The sequence below is a fragment of the Crotalus tigris genome, unplaced genomic scaffold, assembly GCF_016545835.1.
Source record: "Crotalus tigris isolate CLP2741 ecotype Arizona unplaced genomic scaffold, ASM1654583v1 scf7180000017893.383635, whole genome shotgun sequence".
Classification (NCBI taxonomy): domain Eukaryota; kingdom Metazoa; phylum Chordata; class Lepidosauria; order Squamata; family Viperidae; genus Crotalus; species Crotalus tigris.
In genome coordinates, this window is record NW_024096709.1 from 230,275 (window position 1) to 254,728 (window position 24,454).

Genomic DNA, 24,454 nt, shown 5'->3' on the forward strand with positions numbered 1-24,454 from the left:
TGCGGGGTGGTGCCCAATCTAATACTGCTCTGACCTTCTCTGGGTCCATTTCAATGCCCTGTGGGGATATGCGATAACCTAGGTAGTCAATCCTTTCCTGGTGGAATTCGCATTTTGAGAGTTTGGCATATAGGTGGGCGGCTCGCAGTTTCTTTAAAACCGCTCTGACTAGATTGACATGTTCCTCTTTTGTTTCGGTGAAGATAAAAATGTCGTCCAAGTAAACAAGGACCCCCTTAAACAGGTGCTCCCTTAGAAGTCATTGATTAATTGCATAAATACTGCAGGGCCCCCTTGTAATCCAAATGGCCAGACTTTGAATTTATAGCACCCCATGGGGCAGTTAAATGCGGTCTTCCATTTGTCCTCTTCCTTAATTCTCACACGATAGTAAGCTTCCCTTAGGTCTAGTTTAGAAAAAAATTTCCCTTTCGAGAGGTGTGACAGCATGTCTTTCATGAGGGGCAGAGGGTATAGGTTGCTTTCACTGATTGTATTCAGGGCCCTATAATCCACGCATAAGTGTAAAGAGCCATCCTTCTTCTCTCAAAAGAGGACCGGGGCAGCCACTTTAGGCTTGGCTGGCTCAATGAAACTAGGTTTTTTTAAATGAATCTCTCCATTTCCTCCTTCTCCTTTGGGCTCATGGAGTATAATCTGGGCTTCGGGAGTTTTGCCCCAGGCTTGAATTCAATGGCACAGTCTGTGGGTCGGTGGGGGGGGAGCTCATTTGCCCTCTCCTCACTGAAAACTTCAGCAAGGTCTCTGTATTCCTCTGGTATTTCTGGTGGTCTCTTTTCCTCTCCCATGGATGCTTTTTCTATTCTTGATTCTGGTAGCCCCCCTTGGGATTTTAAGTCCATAGGGTCCCCCTTCGGGAATTTGATTTCTGTTGTCCTCCAATTCACCCAGGGGTTCCATTTTTTTAACCATTCCATCCTTAGGATCATTGGGCATTCCATGCCTGGGGTCACCACAAACGTTATGTCCTCCTCATGTTTGCCCAGGGAGAGGTGTATTGGTAACGTGGCTAGTGTAACTGGCACCCCCCCCTGCTATGGATCCATCTAACTGGCCAAATGAGATTGGTTGTTCCAGTCTCCTCGACGGAATGCCCAGATTCCCCACTAGTGTCGGGCTAATGAGGCAGTGGGTGCAGCCAGAGTCTATTAAGGCTTTCACCTTCACGGCTCCGGGCATGGGGGGAATTAATATAGTCACTTGTCTTGAGGATGGGTGTGATGTGTCCACTTACCAGGGGTTCGCCCTCTGAGCTGTCATCTGAGGCGTTCACCGCCCCTGCGGTGCAGGCTGGAGTTCTTTCCCCCTGATGAGCAGAGGTGGGGGGTTCCACAATTTCCATCATTCTCATGGCAGTTTCTTTTGGCTTAGCTGAAGACTTTCCAGATTTGCTGAGCGGGGATTTGTCTGGGTTGTGCTGGGGGGCTTTGGAGTGGCATTCTACAGCTCGATGCCCTTCTCTTCCGCACTTGAAACACCCCATTTGCTTCTTGGCTATAGCCAATGGTTTCACTGGTTTGTGTGTCAACTCAGGCGGGGAGTGGCTCAATTGTTTTCCTCGGTGGTGTCTCTTCAATATGTCGATATCTGCTTCCTCTGCCAAGACGTACCATTCCTCAAGTTGGTGTGGGTCCCCTTGGGGCAGGCAAGCATCATATAGGTCATAATTTACTCCGTCTTTGAAATGGCTAAGGAGGATGTCTTCTGGCCAGTTCAGTTTGCTGGCAATGGCCCGGAATTCTTGCGTATATTCAGCCACCGGGCATTTGCCTTGCCTCATCGTTTTTATCCTTTTGTGAGCTTTGTGATCAGCCAGGGGGTCTTCAAATCACCTTCTCAGAGAGGACATGAAATGGTTGAAGTCGTTGAGTTCTGGGGCATTTGAGTCGTGCAAGTTCACCACCCAATCTGCAACCGATCCGTCCAGGGCAGATTGCACGATCCGGATGCAGGCTTTGTCGCTGGGGATGTCCCACCCATATTCCTCCATGTATTTTGATTCAAATACATGGCTATATACCTAAAGTGGAACTATAACTCTGATCTTACCATTTTTAGTCTTTAAGCACTCAGTCAGCAAATTGTTGTATCAAACTCTACTTAAAAGTAAAAGAATAAACCAAAAATGTTTTGGCAGACTCAGCTAAATGTACACACCAGCCAGTGAGCCTGCTTTCCCTGCTAACAATCTAGATTAGAAAACCAAAGGTGAACATTTGGCTTTTAAACTTATTGCCAATGAATGAAGTATGCTGCCCCTAAATATTTGTGTCAATTTTTTACTAGTAGTACTGTCATTAAACCACAACCTATAAAGTAATCCAAGGGTGGGGAAAGTGATTTCAAAAGAAGGCAGAAAGAAGTCCTGAAATCTCTTCCAGTTCTGCTTCTGGTTGCACTAAATGATGCTGCTTAACAGGGTCGGTGGAGGAAATGCCAGGTAAAAGAAGCCTTAAGCAACTTTGTTTCTGATACTCATTTTGAAGATGAACTTCTTTTTTACCACATAACATATTGTTTGTTATACTGCTAGATTTTTAGTTATTGTTTCTATCTGTTTTTTGTAATTATGTCTATGAGTATTTTTTTCATATAATGGTGGCTATGACTGTCCTTGTAAATAATGGTATGCAAGAACAGTAGGTTGTGTTGACAGTTATCTTTCTATTGATTTTATATCCATAAATCCAGCCCAAATGACTTTGCATCTTCATAAGAAGGGATAGGATTATGCTGGAATTTATCTATCTGAGAAGAGTGGGCAATTTTTCAGCAATCTGAGGAGACAGCTGGGGATGGGAACTGAGGTTGAAAAGCTGAATCCTCCTTACAACCATTTTATACAGAAAGTGATAGTTTCTGTGATGGTTCATTAATGCCTGACTTGTTTAGGAAAAGTCCTAAACAAGAAGATAATATTGTTAATCTAAGGCTGGTTTAAAGACTTGGTGGTTTCATTCACATATTATGCCAATCTTATTTTACTTAGGTTAGTTTTGTGGTTTAGCATATTGTAAGAATGATTAATTTAGAGAACGATCTCTCAGTGCAAAGGTCTTTGCCTGCAACAGGCCAAATTCTAGTGCAATTTATTGATTTGCATAGCAACATTGTTATGCAGATGACTGAGTAAGGAAATTCTGTGATCCGAAAACTGTTCCAATTATCTAAAAATAAGATCTGAAGCCAATTTTGTTTGGGTTAGTCAGGGAGGAATATAGCAATTTTCTAAGAAAAAATTAATTTGTTATGATAAATATGCATCAATATGATAAATCTTCAGAGTCAGTTAAACCTACAATACAATAGAATTAATTGAATAGAAGAATAAAATACAAATGGTGAGAGTCAGGAAGAGATAACATAAAGGAAGTAAGATAAACCATATAGGCAAAAATAGCTGGGTCTGAGAAAGGAAGAAGAGAAGCCATAAAAATATATAGGAAATGGCTAGCCAGGAAAAGACAGGTTGGAGAATAGGAAAATAAGCTGAATAAGATAAGAGGAAAGGCACACTGAATTGAAAAGCAGGAAAAGAACTTATTGTTTAAAATGGAGACATAAATATCTACTGAGTTTAAAATAACCATTTAAATGTCTATTTTTTCTTATTCTTATTGTTTATGTGAATATGATTTAATATGTTATCAGGAAATGTGTATAGGCGGTCGGAAAGAGTGTAACCTCATTGTACCTCAGCCAATGGGGAAAGAGGAGGGATGTGGCAGCCGGGACAGGGGATGTATAAAGAAGGAAATATTTTGGATTAAAACTTTGGAGAGAACCAAGCTTTTGATAGCTTCTCTCCCTGCTTATTGCAATAAACGAAACAAAAGGCCTTCACTGTATCTTGACTGGTTATTGGTCAGGCGAGCTTGCCTCTGGTCACAAAGGAAAGTAGCCAGGAGCACATAACAGTTATAATGAGTTTTTAATTGTATAAGATATGAAATATAAGATGCTTTGTTTGGGAAATATTTTAAATTTGTAATGGAAGGAAGGGAGGGAGGGAGGGAGGGAGGAAGGAAGGAAGGAAGGAAGGAAGGAAGGAAGGAAGGAAGGAAGGAAGGAAGGAAGGAAGGAAGGAAGGAAGATGGGGTAAGCATATGGTCTCACCATTCTTTCCCAGTAAGTACTTGTGGCTGCCACTTTCTTCTCCTTCTCAATATTATTTTTTCTTTTCCATTCTCATGTCATTCTTTCCCCCCTTTTTTCTCCTTTTCATGACTATCAATTCTTCTATGGTTCATGTTTATTACAACATTTAATGCTATTTTTATTAAATTTAGACATTACATTTTAAACAACCAGCTTTAAGTTGGCTTCTTAAATAAGAACATTTCCTTTTTGTAATGTTTATATTACTTTTCTAATATAATTCTAATGTAATTAGAATTAAATGTACAATTATATATATTTATTCAATCATTTATTACAATGATGTCACTGTATTTAGAATGGCAGGAATCTTAGACTTACACATAAGAAATTAAAACAGGAAAAAAAGAAAAGAAACTCAGCTTCTCCCCAAATAAAACATTTATTTATACTTAGAAGAAACTGGGTGTCAAGACTGATTCACCCTTTCACCTACATTTTCTCCCTCGCTCACAATTTGACAAAAAAAAAATGACTGTTTTAAATCATTTGCTTAATGTCTGACCTACATTGCTGTATTGTTTAACAGTTGCTGTTACTGAAAGCCAGGCTGGCTGTCTCCAAGCTGATAATGAGGTTTGGGATGGGAAACTGTTACTTTAAACCTATTGGTTGCCACCTAGAGGCTAACTGTATAAATAGCTGTCTAGCAGCCTTTAGGGCTGTTTCAGTTCTGAGTTAATAAACTTGTTTGCTGTTTCAACACTGCCTCATTCAATGCTAAAGAACCGAAGATATAACACAAAGCATCTTTGGAAGTTTGCAAGGACACCAAGCCTGGCTGTTTTCTTATAACAAAATGAACTGAAGTGATTGGTGGATGTATTTGGCTTTGAGTGGCTTGGAGGGAAATAACTATGCTTGTGTTTGCATGGGAAATCAGAGTTGGTTTTGCTTCTTCTGTGTCAGTGTAGATTTTCAATAAAGTACAGTATTATACTCTTGGTAAAATTATGTCCCAGGAGTTTCTTTTTTTGGAAATGCCAACTGGACAGTTGACATTGGGTGGATCAGATTTATATCAGTAGAAACTAAAAAGCAGTAGCTCCATTAAGTAAGAAATCAACTGGATGTTGATTATTGATGTGTTTTTATTCAACAGTTTTGTTAATGTTTTATAGCCAAGTGGATGTAAATCAAACCTGCAACCCCGAGGACATCTACTGATCCAGTAGCCCCCACCCCCTACCGGACCACAGATGGCAATCTGGACGGAAGACACTACCACCAACAACGGAGGCACCGATCCATTCCAAGACGTCCCCCGTTGGAGGTGAAATTCAAAGGGGAGCCAACACGCATGGGGTTTTTCCTAACCCAAGTCCTCAGCTACATGGAGGAATATGGGCAGGACATTCCCAGTGACAAAGCCCGCATCCGGATCGTGCAATCTGCCCTGGATGGACCGGCTGCAGATTGGGTGGTGAACTTGCATGACTCCAATGCCCCAGAACTCAGTAATTTCAACCGTTTCATGTCCTCTCTGAGAAGACGATTTGAAGACCCCCTGGCTGATCGCAAAGCCTGTGAAAGGATAAAAACGATGAGGCAAGGCAAACGCCCAGTGGCTGAATATACACAAGAATTCTGGGCCATTGCAAGCAAACTGAATTGGCCAGAAGACATCCTCCTTAGCCATTTCAAAGACGGACTAAATTATGATCTATATGACGCTTGCCTGCCCCGAGGGGACCCACACCGACTTGAGGAATGGTACGTCTTGGCAGAGGAAGCAGAGATCAACATATTGAAGAGGCACCGCCGAGGAAAACAATGGAGCCGCCCCCCACCTGAGGTGACACACGAACCGGTGAAATCATCGGCTACAGCCAAGAAGCAAATGGGGTGTTTCAAGTGCGGAAGAGAAGGGCATCGAGCTGTAGAATGCCGCTCCAAAGCCCCCCAGCACAACCCAGACAGATCCCCAATCAACAAATCCGGAAAGTCTTTAGCTAAGCCAAAAGAAACGGCCATGAGAATGATGGAAATTGCAGAACCCCCCACTTCTGCTCACCAAGGGGAAAGAACTCCAGCCTACACCGGTGGATGCCTCAGATGACAGCTCGGAGGGCGAACCCCTGGTAAGTGGACACATCACACCCATCCTCAAGACAGTGACTATATTAATCCCCCCCATGCCCCCCCACCGACCCATAGACTGTACCATTGAATTCAAGCCTGGGGCAAAACTCCCGAAGCCCAGATTATACTCCATGAGCCCAAAGGAGAAGGAGGAAATGGAAAGATTCATAAAAAAAAACCTAGAGAGAGGTTTCATTGAGCCAGCCAAGCCTAAAGTGGCTGCCCCGATCCTTTTTAGAGAGAAGAAGGATGGCTCTTTATGTTTATGCGTGGATTATAGGGCCCTGAATACAATCAGTGAAAGCAACCTATACCCGCTGCCCCTCATGAAAGACATGCTGTCACACCTATCGAAAGGGAAAATTTTTTCTAAACTAGACCTAAGGGAAGCTTACTATCGCGTGAGAATCAAGGAAGGGGACGAATGGAAGACTGCATTTAACTGCCCCATGGGGTGCTATCAATTCAAAGTCTTGCCATTTGGATTACAAGGGGGCCCTGCAGTCTTTATGCAATTAATCAATGACGTTCTAAGGGAGCACCTGTTTAAGGGGGTCCTTGTTTACTTGGACGACATTCTTATCTTTACTGAAACAAAAGAGGAACACGTCAACCTTGTCAGAGCGGTTTTAAAGAAGCTGCGAGCCGCCCACCTATATGCCAAACTCTCAAAATGCGAATTCCACCAGGAAAGGATAGACTATCTAGGTTATTGCATATCCCCACAGGGCATTGAAATGGACCCAGAGAAGGTCAGAGCAGTATTAGATTGGGCACCACCCCGCACAAGAAAGCAACTACAAAGTTTCCTGGGCTTTGCAAACTTTTACCACCAATTCATCCCCTCATTTGCCCAGATAGCCTTGCCCCTCACTAACTTACTAAAAACGAAGGGAGCATCCTCAGTAAAACCTAGCCAGCCACTAACATGGACAATGGAGTGCCAAGCAGCGTTTGAGAGACTAAAGAGACTTTTTTCTGCCGAACCAGTACTAAGGCACCCAGATATGGACAAGCCCTTCATAATACAGGCAGATGCAAGTGATGTGGCAGTGGGGGCTGTGCTATTACAAGAAAATGATGATGCAGTATTGCAACCCTGTGCATATACATCCAAGAAACTCACGGAAACAGAACAGCGCTGGCCCGTATGGGAGAAGGAGGCTTATGGGATACGTTGGGCATTACTCACGTGGCGACAGTTCCTGGAAGGCAACAAAATCCCCTTCCAGGTGTGGACCGATCACAAAAATTTAGAAGCCCTGAAAACGTCCAGGAAACTCAATCCCAAACAAGCCCGCTGGTCTCAGCATTTTCACCAGTTCCAGTTTAAGCTCAAACATTTACCAGGGAGAAAGAACTTCCTGGCAGATGCTCTATCTCGCATGCCTCAATATAACAGCGCACGAACCACAGACTCTAGACCAATAATGGCAGAGTCACAACTGGCAGCACCAGTAACCACAAGAACCCAAGCCAAATTAAAACCACAACTGGACAGCCAAACTGGAATTGAATTCAGAAAAAGTTTGGAAACAGATGAATGGTTCCAGAAAAACAAAAATGTGTGCACAATGAGAGACGGGTTGCCTTGGGTAGGGGAAAGGTTATATATACCAACAACCCAAAGAATCACGTTCATGCAGCTTTGCCATGACACAAAATCAGCAGGGCATTTTAGATTTGTAAAAACTTTACACTTAATTAAACAGCAATTTTGGTGGCCATCAATAAAAAAGGACATAGAAAGTTATGTTGCCAGCTGCCCAACCTGTGCATCGGCAAAGAGGTTGCAAGGGAAATTGCCAGGGTTATTACAACCAGTGGCAAATCCCTCAGCCCCCTGGAGGGAAATAGCCATGGATTTTATAGTGGAATTGCCAGAAAGCAATGGGAATACTGTTATCTGGACAGTCACGATCTTATTTTCCAAACAGGTGCACTTTATCCCTTGCCAAAAGATTTCCACTGCAAAGGCCTTAGCAAATCTTTTCACCAAGCACATTTACAGATTGCACGGGGCACCCCAACGCATCATCTCTGATAGGGGAGTGCATTTTACGTCTGCATTTTGGAAGGAATTTTTATCTCTCTTAGGGACCACTCAGGGACTGACATCTAGCCATCACCCTCAGACAGATGGACAAACGGAACGGTGCCATTCAGTACTTGAGCAATATTTGAGATGCTTTTTAAATTTCCAACAGAGTGATTGGACGGACTTACTTCCTTTTGCAGAAGTTGCCTACAATAATGCAGTCCACTCCAGCACAGGCTACACTCCTTTTCAAATAGCCAACGGTCAAAGTTTCAACCCTATGCCAGAGTTAACCCCAAACGAACCAACGATCCCTTCACTGAAAGAATGGATGGAAAACCTACAAAACACCTGGCCAATAGTTAGAAAATCACTAGATGAAGCTAGGCAGGGCATACAAAGCACAAGCCGATAAAAAAAGGGTTGAGCCTACACCATTCATTATAGGAGAAATGGTGTACTTATCTACAAAATACCTAAAGTCCCTACAGCCCTGTAAAAAACTTGGACCAAAATATATAGGACCTTTTCCAATTAAAAGAATCATAAATCCAGTAACAGTAGAATTAGAATTACCCAAAAATCTCAGGCAAATACACCCAATTTTTCATTGCAGCTTGCTGAAAAGAGAGCATCAGTCACCTCTACGGCCAAAAATCCCCCCCCACCTCCAATCATGGTGGAGGGTGAACAACACTTCGAAATAAAGGAAATCCTTGATTCTAGGAGATATCATGGAGCAACTCAGTACCTAGTTGCCTGGAAACACCTCCCTGCCTCACAAAATGAGTGGGTCCATAAACGTCATGTCAGAGCCCCGAAGCTATTGAAGAAGTTTCACACAGAGTATCCTAACACGCCTAACTAACTTTTATACCTGTTTTGTTTTCTTGCAGGTGGATCTCTCTTATTTTTAAGAGGGGCCGGATGTCAGAATCCAATTATATTTCATCTTTAATCATCAAATATAGAAAACCCCAATTCTGCCTTCTCTGGATTCTGCCATAAGAGGGAGAGAAGGGGGAGAACAAAGGGGCTTTATGGCCCTCACTTCCTTCAGTATACTTCTAAGGATTTGAATGTGTTTATTGCAACCTCAAAGAATGTAGTTAGCACCAAAGAACCTTACCATAACAAAGGGGCTATTTACCTTTCATGTAGTTTATCTGAAGTCTCCATCCAGACGGAAGAAAGGAGCAAAGGGGTGGAATTGTGATGCATGAAACTATCACTGGAAGGGGGGTGATTGGGTGGGACTGCTGGGGAACCCCTTAAAATCTTGAATGGGAGAGCTTGGACCCCAAGTCCTGTCTAGCACGCCTGCAACCACTTCTTCTTAATAAAGGATTCTGTCTTCTTAAGATGCAAAGTGGGGTGGGTCCTTACAGAGACAATTAAATATAATTGAACGTATTATAAAAGATCTTCATGGTACATATTCTTATCAGAATTTCAAAAAATATATCTATACTGCATTACATTTGACTGAAAATTAATATCTGACCTTGCTATATTACTATTATTTATTTATATTTGTATTCCTTCAAACTCTCAACAAATAAAAGTTTACAAATAAAAACATTAAAACCAAAGAAAAATAAAATGAGTAAAAATAAAGAATAGAAGATGACAAGAATGAAGTTTTGAAGATTAGTATAATTTTGTTATTACAGAAATGGCTTGAAATACTCCAGAAATGTAAAGCAAAAGATGGGGTTGTAACTTGTTAGAGAATTTTAATTTCTCTAATGGTGAAAAATAAATCAGAAACTCTCACAGTTGACTGCATTTAGCTGATTCGAAATAACTTCTTTATATCAAAATATTTACATTACCATACATTCTTTTTTACAGCAACATAGCTTAATGAAGACTTCTTACAGAGACAGACCAGAGACAAAACCTGAGACTGGAAATCCAGCTTCTAACTCAATACTCTTTTTGCACAGACTCAGTAGCACTTTCTTCCCATTGGCTGACTGAGTTATCACATGACTCTTCCTGTTCATGAATATTCCAACACTCCTCCCTTCATGACAGGAAGAGACATCAGACCTATTAACTTAATACATTCTTTAATTGCAAAAAACCTTGTGCCACTAACCTGGCCTTATACTGTACATCATTATTTGGCAATACCTTTTTCTTATATACCCACTTACAACCCACAGCTTTGGTTCCCTGTGGCAAAGTCACTGATTTAAATACTTCATGGTCTCTCATGGATTTCATCTCTTTATCCATGGCCTCCTTCCATCTTTCTTGTTCAGCTTTTGGTAATGCCAACACCTCTTTATAACTTCTTGGCTCATACCACACATTGCAAACCTTTACCTTGCTGGCAGAATACCTGTCAGGCGGAATTCCTTTATTACATTGCTCTGACCTATGTGGTATTAACTGCTCCTGTGTCTCAAGTCTTTCTGGTTTCATGTCTTGTTCAGCCTCTCCTCCCTGAACATTGACATCTTCAATAATCAATTTTTTATCATTAGATGAGTTATTGTCATTAAATAGATCACCGTCATTAAGTGAGACATACCCAGAATTTGCATTAATTCTGTCCCAATTTTGTTCTGCAAAATTAGCAGACCTTGAAATTACAATTCTTTTACTTCCATCACTAAAGCGATATCCTTTTGACCCTGGCTCATAGCCCACAAACCTGAGCTTTCTTGCCTTTTGCTGTCCCTTTCTTCTGATTGCTTTCGGAATATGTACCCGTGCAGTACTTCCAAAAATTCTCAAATGTTCCACTGATGGCTTTCTCCCATATAGAATGGCATATGGAGTATTATTAATGGAGGAAATATAACTATATAATTGGCAGTCAATATGGCTTCTCCCCAATATGACCTGCTCATACCAGAATCCTCTAATAATGAATCTTTCATTGTTTGCAAAACACCATTCCTTCTTTCAGCTACACCGTTCTCTGCTGCTGTGTAAGGATTTGTACGTCTGTGTCTTATCCCCAACTGCCCCAACCATTGTTGGAATTTAGTTGACATAAATTCAGTACCTCTGTCAGTTTGCAACTGACACACTTGTTGTCTGTACCTTCTCTCTACAAAACTTAACCACTGTTTGAATTGTTGTAGCACCTCTGTCTTTGCTCTAAGCAAATAGCAAAATGAATACCTGCTATAATCATCAACAATTACCAGTGCATATTTTGCTCCTCCCAAACTGGCTTGCATAGGTCCCACCAGATCTGCATGGACCAGCTCTAGAACTCTTTTTGTTTGTCTTGTGCTATATTTACTAACTGGGAATGCCTTTGACTTCGATGCTTTGCATACTGCACAGTCCAAATATGTTTTGCATCCCTTCAAATTTAGCCCTTCTGCAAAATCTTGCATTTGCTGCAAAACTTTAAAGCTTGCATGGCCAAGTCTTCTATGCAGAAGATGAACACATGAATCATGCTCTGCAACATTCTTAAATATATGGGAACATTGAACCTTTTGTCCCTGCAATACATATAGATTATCTTCCTTTATGCCTTCTGCACAAATATTCCCATTCCCTTTGGTGAGACATTTCCCATTTACAAAAATGACCTCAAAACCTTGTTTGTCTGAATTAGACACACTTAACAAATTATGTTCCATCTCAGGTACACAAAGCACATTGGTAAACTTTGATTCCAAATATGGAATTTTTACATCGCCTCTTCCAATGACTTTTGCTTTCTGGCCATTTGCCAAAGCCACAGCTTCTTGTGGTACTGGAACAAACCTGCAAAATAATTCAGAGTCATTAACAATTGTTTGACTTGCCCCACTATCTATTAGCCACTTGTCTCTGTTGTTGCTATTGCAAACTTTTGCAACACTAAAATGTTCCTTTTGCAAATTAGTCTTCTTTGCATGCACAAATGTCCTTTGCTGCAAACAGTTCCTCTGCAAACAGTTCCTTTTCAAATGTGTCTTTTTCTGCTGAGCAGCTCTCTGCTTGCAAAATCTCTCCTTTGTTGCAAAATCTCTCCTTTGATCTGGGTCTGATCTGCTTGTTTCTTCTCTGGAGACTTGCAGTCTGGACCCCTTCCTCAGGAATTTCTCCTCCTCGTGGCTGTTCCTAAAATGGCACTTTTTTTCTTCATTAAGCAAACATGCCTTTAAAGCCTCAAACTTTAAGTCTTGCTCTTCTTTGCACTGAAATATTGCAGAAACTGTGTCCCAGTTTAAACTGTTCAACACCAATAAAACCTTCTGGGACTCAGGGAATTTAATCCCACATTGTTCTAAGTCCAAAAATAAACTTTGCATTTTATTTAAATGCTGTTCCACAGATTCACCTGGTTGCAAACAGGCCCTGTAAAGTTTTCTTGACAATTGCACTATATTGCAAGCAGAAACATTCATGTGCACAGCTCTCAATTTCAACCATATCTCCTTTGCAGTCTTTAAATTTGCAACATTTAGAAATTGTGCATCATCTAAATTCAAGATAAGATAAGCCATGGCTTGATCATGGCTTTTCTGATCTGCAGCTGCAAACACTTGTGGTGGATTTTCCACAATATACCACAGCTCTTTTGCTTTCAGCAAACATTCCATTTTTGCAGCCTACACAATGTAATTCTTCTGGCCCAAACGAGGCACAGAGTTTTCTTCAAATTCTATTGCAGCCATTCTGCTAATTCTGCCTTGTTCTTATACTTTCTAAACACAGGCAATTTCTTCCAGTTTTAAATTACAGTGCAGTCCTTAGTAAGCTCTGGACCCTGTTAGAGAATTTTAATTTTTCTATTGGTGAAAAATAAATCAGAAGCTCTCACAGTTGACTGCATTTAGCTGATTCAAAATAACTTCTTTATATCAAAATATTTACATTGCCATACATTCTTCTTTACAGCAACATAGCTTAATGAAGACTTCTTACAGAGACAGACCAGAGACAAAACCTGAGACTGAAAATCCAGCTCCTAACTCAATACTCTTTTTGCATAGACTCAGTAGCACTTTATTCCCATTGGCTGACTGAGTTACCACATGACTCTTCCTGTTCATGAATATTCCAACATAACTTTTTTTTTGTACTCTGCTATACTGAAAAAGTCAGGGTGTGCCATGTAGTTGGTCTTTTGTACCTTGTTTCTTACTTTCTCTCCCCACCATGTTGCACAGACATCTTATGACAAATGATTGTGGGTACCCGTTCTGCTTGAATTGTTCACATAGATACCTGATCTCCAGCTGTTTGGCTTGCTAGGTACTACAGTGGTTCTCACCCTGCCATATAGTGTTCTGATACAATTCTTTTTGTGTGACAGTGGACTGTTGCTGCTGAAATTCAGAATCTGTGGAGTGTTGGTGGTATTGCGATAAACTGCAGTTTCTAGGCTTCCATCTCTTGTCTGTTGATAAGTACATCTAAAAATGGTAATTGCCTAGCTGTTTCTTTCTCCATTATGAAATGTATGTCAGGGAAGAATTGAGTATAGTATTAAAATCTTTTAAGTGCATTTTTCTTGATGATAACAAACATATCATCCATGCAGAAGCACCAAAATTTAGGTGCATAGTTCTGAAATGCATGGTGTTCTAGTTCATGCAGGACTGTTTCTGAAATGACTCCTGATATTGGGGAACCCATGGGTTTCCTTTTTATTTGTTCATACATTCACTTTTGAATGTGAAGATGTGCTGACAGTATTGAGGTAGCTTCATGATTTGTATCCTGATTAGATTGTTCTGATCTGTGTTGTACTCTTCTTCTAGTTTTCTATCTATTACATCATATGCTAAGTGGGGAGGGATGGATGTAAATAGAGACACTACATCAAACGGGACCATAATCTCATCAGAAGCCACATTTAAGCCTTGTAGGTTTGTCAGAAATTGTGTAAATGATGTGACTGTGCTGTTCAAGGGTTGGGTCAGGAAGCTTAAGTATTCTGACAGCCATTTAGCCAGATTATATGTAGCAGTGTCTCATAGCACTATAATAGGTCTAAGGGGGATTTCTATTTTGTGTATCTTGGGGAGTCTGTACAATTTTGCTGGAGCAGCATCTGTTCCTCTCATTTTCCACTATTCCTTCTTCGTTATACAGTTGTTTTGTTTGAGTTGGCTAAGATAAGCATTCAGTTGGGTGATCACTGTTCCCATCTTAGATATCTTTGCTGGTCTGTATGCTGAGGAATCCGTTGAGCAGATAAAATGCCTTCATTTCATAATCTGTGCAGTTCATCACCACCATTGAGCATAATGATATCCTGATCTTGTTTCAGGTCTTTCAATGTGCATCGCTTTGGGTTGAGTGCTTTGTTGGTTTGTGTGAGATCAGCATTGCCTATCATTTTTGTCTGATAGCATGTTTATCTGGCTCTTCTATCTCTACTTTGTTGAATATGAATTCCAACGTGGCTATGAATTCTCTTGGTGTGGCATCTCGTGTGTTGAATCTCTCATCATGTTCAAGTATGTGTAGTTCTTGCTGGCTTAATTGTTTGTTCGATAAATTAGGGACCAGGTTTGCACAGGTTTCAGATCATGGCTTAAACATTTTTTTTAATGAATTTTTACAATTTTACAATAAAAACCCCTTTCCCAATCCCTCCCAACCCACCCCAAAACCCTCCCTCATTCTTCCCAGAGCTGAATACAGGGTTAACTAGAACTTAAAAGAAAAAACTTTTAAACTCAAATAAACCTCAAACAAATATGATTACATTCAATAAACGAATTGTTAAGTACTTTAACTCCATTATATATAAAAAACAGAAAGAGAAAAAGAAGAAAAGAAAGAAAATAAGAAAAATAATAAAAAGAAAAAAAACTATTCTACACTTCTAAATAATATCTTAAACTTTAAATATAAATTATTCAAAAGCTAAATGATATTTTCTAATATCATACTTATATTGTATAAAATTTATCCATCTTTTCCACACCAAGAGGTACTTCTCTTGTGATTGATCTTTCAAAAAAGCCGAAATTTTTGCCATTTCAGATAAGTAAGAAACTTTAAGAAACCATTCCTGCAAAGTAGGCAAAAATTCCTTCTTCCAATATTGTCCTATTAACAACCTTGCCACTGTAATTAAGTTTAACATTAAAATAATTTCTTTATCATCACAATCAGAAACAATACCCAACAAAAACAGTTGTGGAGTAAATTTTATCCTTCTTTTGAAGATTCTTTGAATATTCCACCATATCTTGATCCAAAAGGCTTTTATACTTTTACATGACCACCAGATATGATAATACATTGCATCCAAGCAACCGCATCTCCAACATTTAGGCTGCAAATTTGAATACATACGAGACATTTTTTGTGGGTCAAGGTGCCATCTATAAAACATTTTATAGAAATTTTCCCGTAAATTTTGCCTTTGTGTAAATTTAACATTCCTCACCCAAATAATCTCCCATGTATCTAATGAAATCGGTTCATCAAAATTTTGAGCCCATTTAACCATACAATCTTTAACTAATTCTGCTTCTGAATCCAATTCCACTAATACACCATAAATTCTTTTTATGTGGGTTCGGCTTTGATCTCTAATTTGTTTTAGCAAGTTCTCATCCCCTCTAAGCAAACCCACTTTATAATCTATCTTCCACCTTTCCAATAATTGTCTGTACTGAAACCATGAATAATTAATATTTTCTTGTGCTAATTCATCTATGGATTTTAACTGCCAATTTTTACCATCCCACTTAAGTAATTGTATATAAGAAATATTATCCATCTTAACGCCTTTCCTTATTCCTTCTATTGCATGCCATGGAATAGCCCATAATGGAATTCTTGAATCAATTCTATAATATTTCTTCCAAACCCGAAGTAAAGAAGTTCTTAAAATATGAGAGTTAAAAACCCTGTCACCCTTTTTATTATAAATTAAATAGGCATGCCATCCATATAATAAATCCCACCCCTCCAAAAGGAGTATATCTACATTTGTTAAATTAACCCAATCACTAATTAATGTTAAAACCACAGCATCATAATACAATTTCAAATTCGGTACCTTGAGTCCACCTCTCTCTCGTATATGTTGTATAATTTTAAGTTTTACTCTTGGTTTTTTCCCTGACCAGATAAATTTATTGATACCTTTCTGCCATTCATCTAGGTTTGCTTCTTTCTTTAGAATAGGTATCATTTGAAATAGAAAAAGAAACTTTGGCAAGACATTCATTTTAATCGCTGCTATTCTCCCCAATAGGCACAATTGCAGCTTTTTCCAATTCTCTAAGTCCTTTTGTATTTTAAACCACAGCCTTTCATAATTATTTTTATACAGTTTTTGCATTGGAAGCAGATAAAATAACCCCCAAATATTTTACCTTATTAACAACCTCGAAACCTGTCAGTCTAACTAAGATCTTATCCAAGTTGGTCATGTTTTTTGACAATATTTTAGTCTTATTATTATTAATCTTGAAATCTGAAACTTGTCCAAACTGATTTATCAATTGTAGCAACTCCATTACAGAATGAGTTGGTTGAGACAAAGTAACAACCAAATCATCTGCAAAGGCCCTTAATTTATAATCATTTTTGTTGATTTCTATTCCTTTTAGGTTAGGTGATTCACGAATTTTGATCAGCAAAATTTCCAAGGTTAAAACAAACAGCAAAGGCGATAATGGACAACCCTGTCTAGTCCCCTTTTCAATTGGAAATACCTCTGATAAACCTCCATTAACTATAAGTTGAATCAGAATCCAATTATATTTCATCTTTATTTATCAAATATAGAAAACTCCAATTCTGCCTTCTCTGGATTCTGCCATAAGAGGGAGAGAAGGGGGAGAACAAAGGGGCTTTATGGCCCTCACTTCCTTCAGTATACTTCTAAGGAACTGAATGTGTGTATTGCAACTTCAAAGAGTTTGAATGTGGTTAGCACCAAAAGGCCTCATCATAACAAAGGAGGCTATTTACCTTTCATGTAGTTTATCTGAAGTCTCCATCCAGACGGAAGAAAGGAAAAAAGGGGTGGGATTGTGATGCCTGAAACTGTCACTGGAAGAGGGGGGTGGGACTACTGGGGAACCCCTTAAAACCTTGAATGGGAGAGCTTGAACCCCAAGTCCTGTCTAGAACGCCTGCAACCATTTTCTCTTAATAAAGGATCCTGTTGGAAGAATTATTCCAAGAGTTCTGTCTTCTTAAGATGCAAAGTGGGGTGGGTCCTTACATTAGACAGGACTTGCAAAATTAATCCACCTGGAAGGGAGACCCTTGCCGGGGGATTTTGCAAAAATTTACCATGTCAGACAATGGAGCAAGAGAGGGGGAAAACTCCCTGGAAAGAGAGCCGCTGACCAAATTGGAACCTTGCCAGATGTTGGGATCCGAGAGGTCGGATTCCTCAGGAGAAGAAGTGGTGGAGACATGGGACCACAAGCCTTGCTGGTCAATGGGCATTGGAAAGAAAAGTGAGTGGGGAAAGGAATCAAGAAAGGTGACCCTGAGACGGGGGACCAAGCAACCAGAATGGAAGCAGGAGATGGAGAAATCCCTGCACGCAAGTGAAGAGGGAGAAAGCTGGGCACCGTACTCAGACTGGATCCTAGAGAAAGCTATTGACCTGATGAAGAGAACTCTCAGCTCCCTAAGAGAGGAGAATCCTGAGCCCTACGGCCGCCCCAACTCCTGGAGCCGCAAAGGGAGAGACACCGAGGGGGACGTGGAACCTGCAACCCCGGGGACATCTACTGATCCAGTAGTCCCCACCCCCCACCGGACCACAGATGGCAATCTGGATGGAAGACACTACCACCAACAACGGAGGCACTGATCCATTCCAAGACGTCCACCATTGGAGGTGAAATTCAAAGGGGAGCCAACACACTTGGGGTTTTTCCTAACCCAAGTCCTCAGCTACATGGAGGAATACGGGCAGGACATTCACAGCGACAAAACCCGCATCCGGATCGTGCAATCTGCCCTGGATGGACCGGCTGCAGATTGGGTGGTGAACTTGCATGACTCCAATGCCCCAGAACTCAGTAACTTCAACCGTTTCATGTCCTCTTTGAGAAGACGATTTGAAGACCCCCTGGCTGATCGCAAAGCCCGTGAAAGAATAAAAACGATGAGGCAAGGCAAACGCCCGGTGGCTGAATATACCCAAGAATTCCGGGCCATTGCCAGCAAACTGAATTGGCCAGAAGACATCCTCCTTAGCCATTTCAAAGACGGACTAAATTATGATCTATATGATGCTTGCCTGCCCCGAGGGGACCCACACCAACTTGAGGAATGTTACATCTTGGCAGAGGAAGCAGAAATCGACATATTGAAGAGACACTGCCGAGGAAAACAATGGAGCCGCCCCCTGCCTGAGCTAACACACGAACCGGTGAAATCATCGGCTACAGCCAAGAAGCAAATGGGGTGTTTCAAGTGCAGAAGAGAAGGGCATCGAGCTGTAGAATGCCGCTCCAAAGCCCCCCAGCACAACCCAGACAGATCCCCAATCAACAAATCCGGAAAGTCTTCAACTAAGCCAAAAGAAACGGCCATGAGAATGATGGAAATTGCAGAACCCCCCACTTCTGCTCACCAAGGGGAAAGAACTCCAGCCTACACCACAGGGCTGGTGGATGCCTCAGATGACAGCTCGGAGGGCGAACCCCTGGTAAGTGGACACATCACACCCATCTCAAGACAGTGACTATATTAATCCCCCCCATGCCCGAAGCTGTGAAGGTGAAAGCCTTAATAGACTCTGGCTGCACCCGCTGCCTCATTAGCCCAACACTAGTGGGTAATCTGGGCATCTCATTGAGAAGACTGGAACAACCAATCTCATTTGGCCAGTTAGATGGATCCATAGCAGGGAGGGGTGCCAGCTACCCTAGCCACTCTACCAATACACCTCTCCCTGGGCAAACATGAAGAGGACATAACGTTTGTGGTGACCCCAGGCATGGAATGCCCAATGATTCTAGAGATGGAATGGTTGAAAAAAATGGAACCCCTGGGTCACAGGTCGGCAACCTGCGGCTCTGGAGCCGCATGCGGCTCTTTGAGCCTTCCCCTGTGGCTCCCAGCTTCCTTTGCCTTTGCAGAGAGAGATAGAGACAGAGAGAGGCAATTGCGCCTCTCTCTCTCTCTCTCTCTCTTTCTCTGTGTGTGTGTGTGTGTGTGTGTGTGTAAAAGAGAGTGCAGTCACAGAGCTTACTGGGCGGAGCTCCTCCCTTTGCTGCGTCTCTGCAGGAAGCAGGAAGCAGGAAGGGCAGGAGAGAGCTAGCTAGCCCAGCTAGGCTGACTCAGGAATTCTGGGAGTTGAAGTCCATGAGTCATAAAAGAGACGAGGTTGCCTACCCCTGAGGTTGTTGGACAACAGCTTGAAGCTTGCCAGGTGAGCAGCAGATAGGAGGGGAGGAGAAAGAGAGAGAGAGAGGGAGGGAGAGAGAGAGAGAGAGAAAGAAAGAGAAAGAGTGGGGGAATAGGAGTGGCAGACCAAGGGCAGATAGAGAGGAAGGGAGAGAGACAGAGAGAGAGACCCTTTTGACATCTAAAATGAAGATAACACTGCATATATCCTTTTTTTACCTGTGCGTGTATGTAATTTTATTCTCTTAAAGCATTCTCTTGGTGATCATTGTTTTAATAGTATGGATATTCCCAAGAATCATATTTTTACTTTTATTTTTAGTGTGTGTGTGTTTGTGTATACACACACACATACATACACAAACACACACACACACACATCTATAATAAAGGTAAAAAAGGATATATGCAGTGTTATCTTCTTTTTTTTTCAATAAAAGTTTTTTATTTTTCCATATAAACATTATAAAAAAACAGTATACAATACAATTTTAAGATAAAATAAACATTATTACGACCTGCGCACTCCCCCCAGGCCGCGTCCACCCTCTCTTAAAACATTCCCTACTTCCCTCCTCTTTCTCACCTCCCATCCTACTCTCTTCCCCTCCCCTTCTCCTCTCACTACCCTACTTCCTCTCTACACTTGCCCACCTCTCATCCCTATCAAACCCATGAACGCAGCATAAGGGGAGTGCCCAGGCCGCACCCCTATAAGCAACCATTATCTATATTACACTTACCCCCCCACATTTCCTCCCTCCCACCCCCAACCCCCCTCCCTTCACTTCCCAGAGCAGAATACAGGGTTAATAATTAAAAGAATTTATAATAATAAGAAAAAAGAAAAGAAAAAGAAAAAAGAAAAAAAAGAAAAAAAGAAAAAATAATAATAAAAAGGGAAAAAAATTATCATACTTGACCTTTAACTCCAATAGCCTATAAAACAATTCTCTGTAATATTTACTATAATATTCATTCATAAAATAAGTGAAACTTTTTAGTTCCATACTTTTTCTGAATATAATCTATCAATCTTCTCCATACAGTAATATATCTTTCTTGTGTATGATCCTTTAAATAGGCAGAAATTTTTGCCATCTCTGCAAAACTAGATACTTTAAATACCCATTCTTCTAAAGTAGGCAAAGAATCTTTCTTCCAATATAAACCTATTAATAACCTTGCGGCAGTTAATAAATTCAACATCAAAATAGTTTCTTTATCATTTAAATCCACAAAGATACCCAATAAAAATAGTTGAGGAGTAAACTTTATCTTCCTTCTAAAAATCTTTTGAATGTTCCACCAAATCATAATCCAAAATGCCTTTACCTTTTTACAATTCCACCAAATATGAAAATATGTCGCATCTTTATTGCCACATCTCCAACATTTGGGCTGTATGTTAGGATACATACAAGATAATTTTTTAGGATCTAAGTGCCATCTGTAAAACATTTTATAAAAATTTTCTCTCAAATTTTGAGCTTGTGTAAATTTAACATTTCTAGTCCAAATTGTCTCCCATAAATCCAATGAAATCGGTTCCTGTATATTTTGAGCCCATTTAATCATACAGTCTTTAACCAATTCTGTTTCCGAGTCTAACTCTAATAAAACATTGTAAATTCTTTTTATATGGGCCTGACTCTGATTTTTAATCTGAATAACCAATTGTTTATCTTCTAATGTTATTCCCTCTTTCTTATCTACAGTCCATCTATCCACTATTTGTAAGTATTGAAACCATGACTGTAGAGTATTTTCTTGCCTTAATACATCTAGGGATTTCAAATGCCAATTCGAACCAGACCAAATTAACAATTCTTTATACGAGATTTTATCAAAATTTGTCCCCTTAGAAATTCCCTCAATTGCATGTCTGGGGATCCCCCAAATAGGTATTTTATAATTCAATCTAAAATAATACTTTTTCCAAACACGAAGTAAGGCATTCCTCAAAATATGTAATTTAAAAATCCGATCAACTTTCTTATTGAAAATCAGGTATGCATGCCAACCATATATTAAGTTCTAACCTTCCAAAAACAAAATATCCTTATTTGTTGAGCCAGTTGCTTAACCAAGTTAAAGCGGCTGCATCATAATATAATTTCAAGTTGGGTGCCTTAAGTCCTCCTCTTTCTCGAGCATCCTGTAAAATCTTAAACTTAACCCTTGGTTTCTTTCCGGCCCATATGAAATTGTTGATACCCCTTTGCCATTCATCCAAATTTGCCTCTTTTTTTAAAATAGGTATCATCTGAAACAAAAAAAGAAACTTTGGTAGAACATTCATTTTTACAGCTGAAATTCTCCCCAACAATGACAATTGCAGTTTTTTCCAGTCTTTTAAGTCCTTTTGTACTTTTACCCATAATGGTTCATAATTATTCTTATACAATTTTCCATTTGAAGCGGTTAAATGTACTCCCAAATATTTAACCTTTTTTACCATCTGAAAACCTGTGGCTTTGACCAAACTTTCCCTATCCTTAACTAACATATTCTTAGATAATATCTTAGTCTTATAATTATTAACTTTAAAACCAGAGACATTCCCATACTGTGTTATAAGTTCTAATAAACAATCAATCGCTTGATTCGGTTGTTCCAAAATTAAGACCAAATCATCCGCAAAAGCCCGCAATTTATACTCATTCTCAGGAGAATTTATACTCAGACCAGGAGAAAGTGGACTTAAGATTTATTGTGACTTTAACTCCTGCAAGCATCTTCCCCCTCTTTTTTTGTTTACTTTCCCTTTTGAAGAAAGGGAAAGTGAAAGGCAAAATGGCGATTGTCTTTCTTGTTTGATCTGCATTACAAAGTTAAAATCCGGATACAGATTAATGCTTTAAATATAGAAGCAAGAAATTGTCTTTTTATTGTTTGTTTTTTCTTTTTTCTTTTTTAAGGAATATTTAAAAGAACTGTGATTTTTTCTTTTCCTTTTTTATTTTTTTTAAACAAGAATCTGTAAGGACCCACCATTAGTGGTGTTTAATTTCATCTGCCCAGAATCCAAAGAAGGCAGAATTGGGAGTTTCTATATTTGATAATTAAAGATGAAATATGATTGGATTCTGACATCCGGCCCCTCTTAAAAATAAGAGAGATCCACCTGAAAGAAAACACAAGTATAAAATTTAGTTAGGCTTGTTAGGATACTCTGTGTGAAACTTCTTCAATAGCTTCGGGGCTCTGACATGACGTTTATGGACCCACTCATTTTGTGAGGGAGGGAGGTGTTTCCAGGCAACTAGGTACTGAGTTGCTCCATGATATCTCCTAGAGTCAAGGACTTCCTTTATTTCGAAGTGTTGTTCACCCTCCACCATGATTGGAGGTGGTGGGGGGGGATTTTTGGCCGTAGAGGTGACTGATGCTCTCTTTTCAGCAAGCTGCAATGAAAAATTGGGTGTATTTGCCTGAGATTTTTGGGTAATTCTAATTCTACTGTTACTGGATTTATGATTCTTTTAATTGGAAAAGGTCCTATATATTTTGGTCCAAGTTTTTTACAGGGCTGTAGGGACTTTAGGTATTTTGTAGATAAGTACACCATTTCTCCTATAATGAATGGTGTAGGCTCAACCCTTTTTTTATCGGCTTGTGTTTTATATGCCTGCCTAGCTTCATCTAGTGCTTTTCTGACTATTGGCCAGGTGTTTTGTAATTTCTCCATCCATTCTTTCAGCGAGGGGATCGTTGGTTCGTTTGGGGTTAATTCTGGCATGGGGTTGAAACTTTGACCGGTGGCTATTTGAAAAGGAGTGTAACCTGTGCTGGAGTGGACTGCATTATTGTAGGCAACTTCTGCAAAAGGGAGTAAGTCCGCCCACTCGGTCTGCTGGAAACTAAGAAAACATCTTAAATATTGCTTAAGTACGGAGTTCATTTTTTCAGCCCCCCCATTTCCTTGAGGGTGGTGGCTAGATGTCAGTCCCTGAGTGGTTCCTAAGAGGGATAAAAATTCCTTCCAAAATGCAGACGTAAATTGCACCCCCCTGTCAGAGATGATGCGTTGGGGTGCCCCATGCAATCTGTAAATGTGTTGGATGAAAAGTTTTGCTAAGGCTTTTGCAGTGGGAATCTTTTGGCAAGGGATAAAGTGCACCTGTTTGGAAAACAAGTCCGTGACCGTCCAGACCACAGTATTCCCATTGCTTTCTGGCAATTCCACTATAAAATCCATGGCTATTTCTCTCCAGGGGGCTGAGGGACTTGCCACTGTTTGCAATAGTCCTGGCACTTTCCCTTGCAACCTCTTTGCCGTGGCACATTTTGGACAACTGGCTATATAACTTTCAATGTCCTTTTTCATGGATGGCCACCAAAATTGCCGTTTAATTAAATGTAAAGTTTTTACAAATCCAAAATGCCCTGCTGATTTTGTGTCATGGCAAAGGTGCATGAAAGTTACTCTTTGAGTTGTTGGTATATATAACTTTTCCCCTACCCAAGGCAACCCGTCTCTCATTGTGCACACATTTTTGTTTTTCTGGAACCAATCATCTGTTTCCAAACTTTTTCTGAATTCAATTCCCAGTTTGGCTGTCCAGTTGTGGTTTTAATTTGGCTTGGGTTCTTGTGGTTACTGGTGCTGCCAGTTGTGACTCTGCCATTATTGGTCTAGAGTCTGTGGTTCGTGCGCTGTTATATTGGGGCATGCGAGATAGAGCATCTGCCAGGAAGTTCTTTCTTCCTGGTAAATGTTTGAGCTTAAATTGGAATTGGTGAAAATGCTGGGACCAGCGGGCTTGTTTGGGATTGAGTTTCCTGGAAGTTTTCAGGGCTTCTAAATTTTTGTGATCAGTCCACACCTGGAAGGGGATTTTG

The 24,454-nt window shown here is 40.3% G+C and overlaps 1 protein-coding gene across 3 annotated transcripts in view; it reads left to right on the forward strand.

Moving 5' to 3' along the window:
- Positions 1-1,908: 1,908 nt before the first annotated feature.
- The window catches only part of LOC120308289 (arylsulfatase H-like), a 62,437-nt gene continuing 39,891 nt past the window's right edge, over positions 1,909-24,454 (forward strand). For 2 of the 3 annotated variants that reach the window (XM_039344158.1, XM_039344164.1), the window contains exon 1: positions 1,909-2,461. In XM_039344158.1, coding sequence (XP_039200092.1) covers positions 2,424-2,461 — 38 coding nt within the window. In that variant the 5' untranslated portion in view covers positions 1,909-2,423. The remainder of the gene's footprint in view (positions 2,462-24,454) is intronic. The other variant, XM_039344159.1, reaches the window with a different exon arrangement.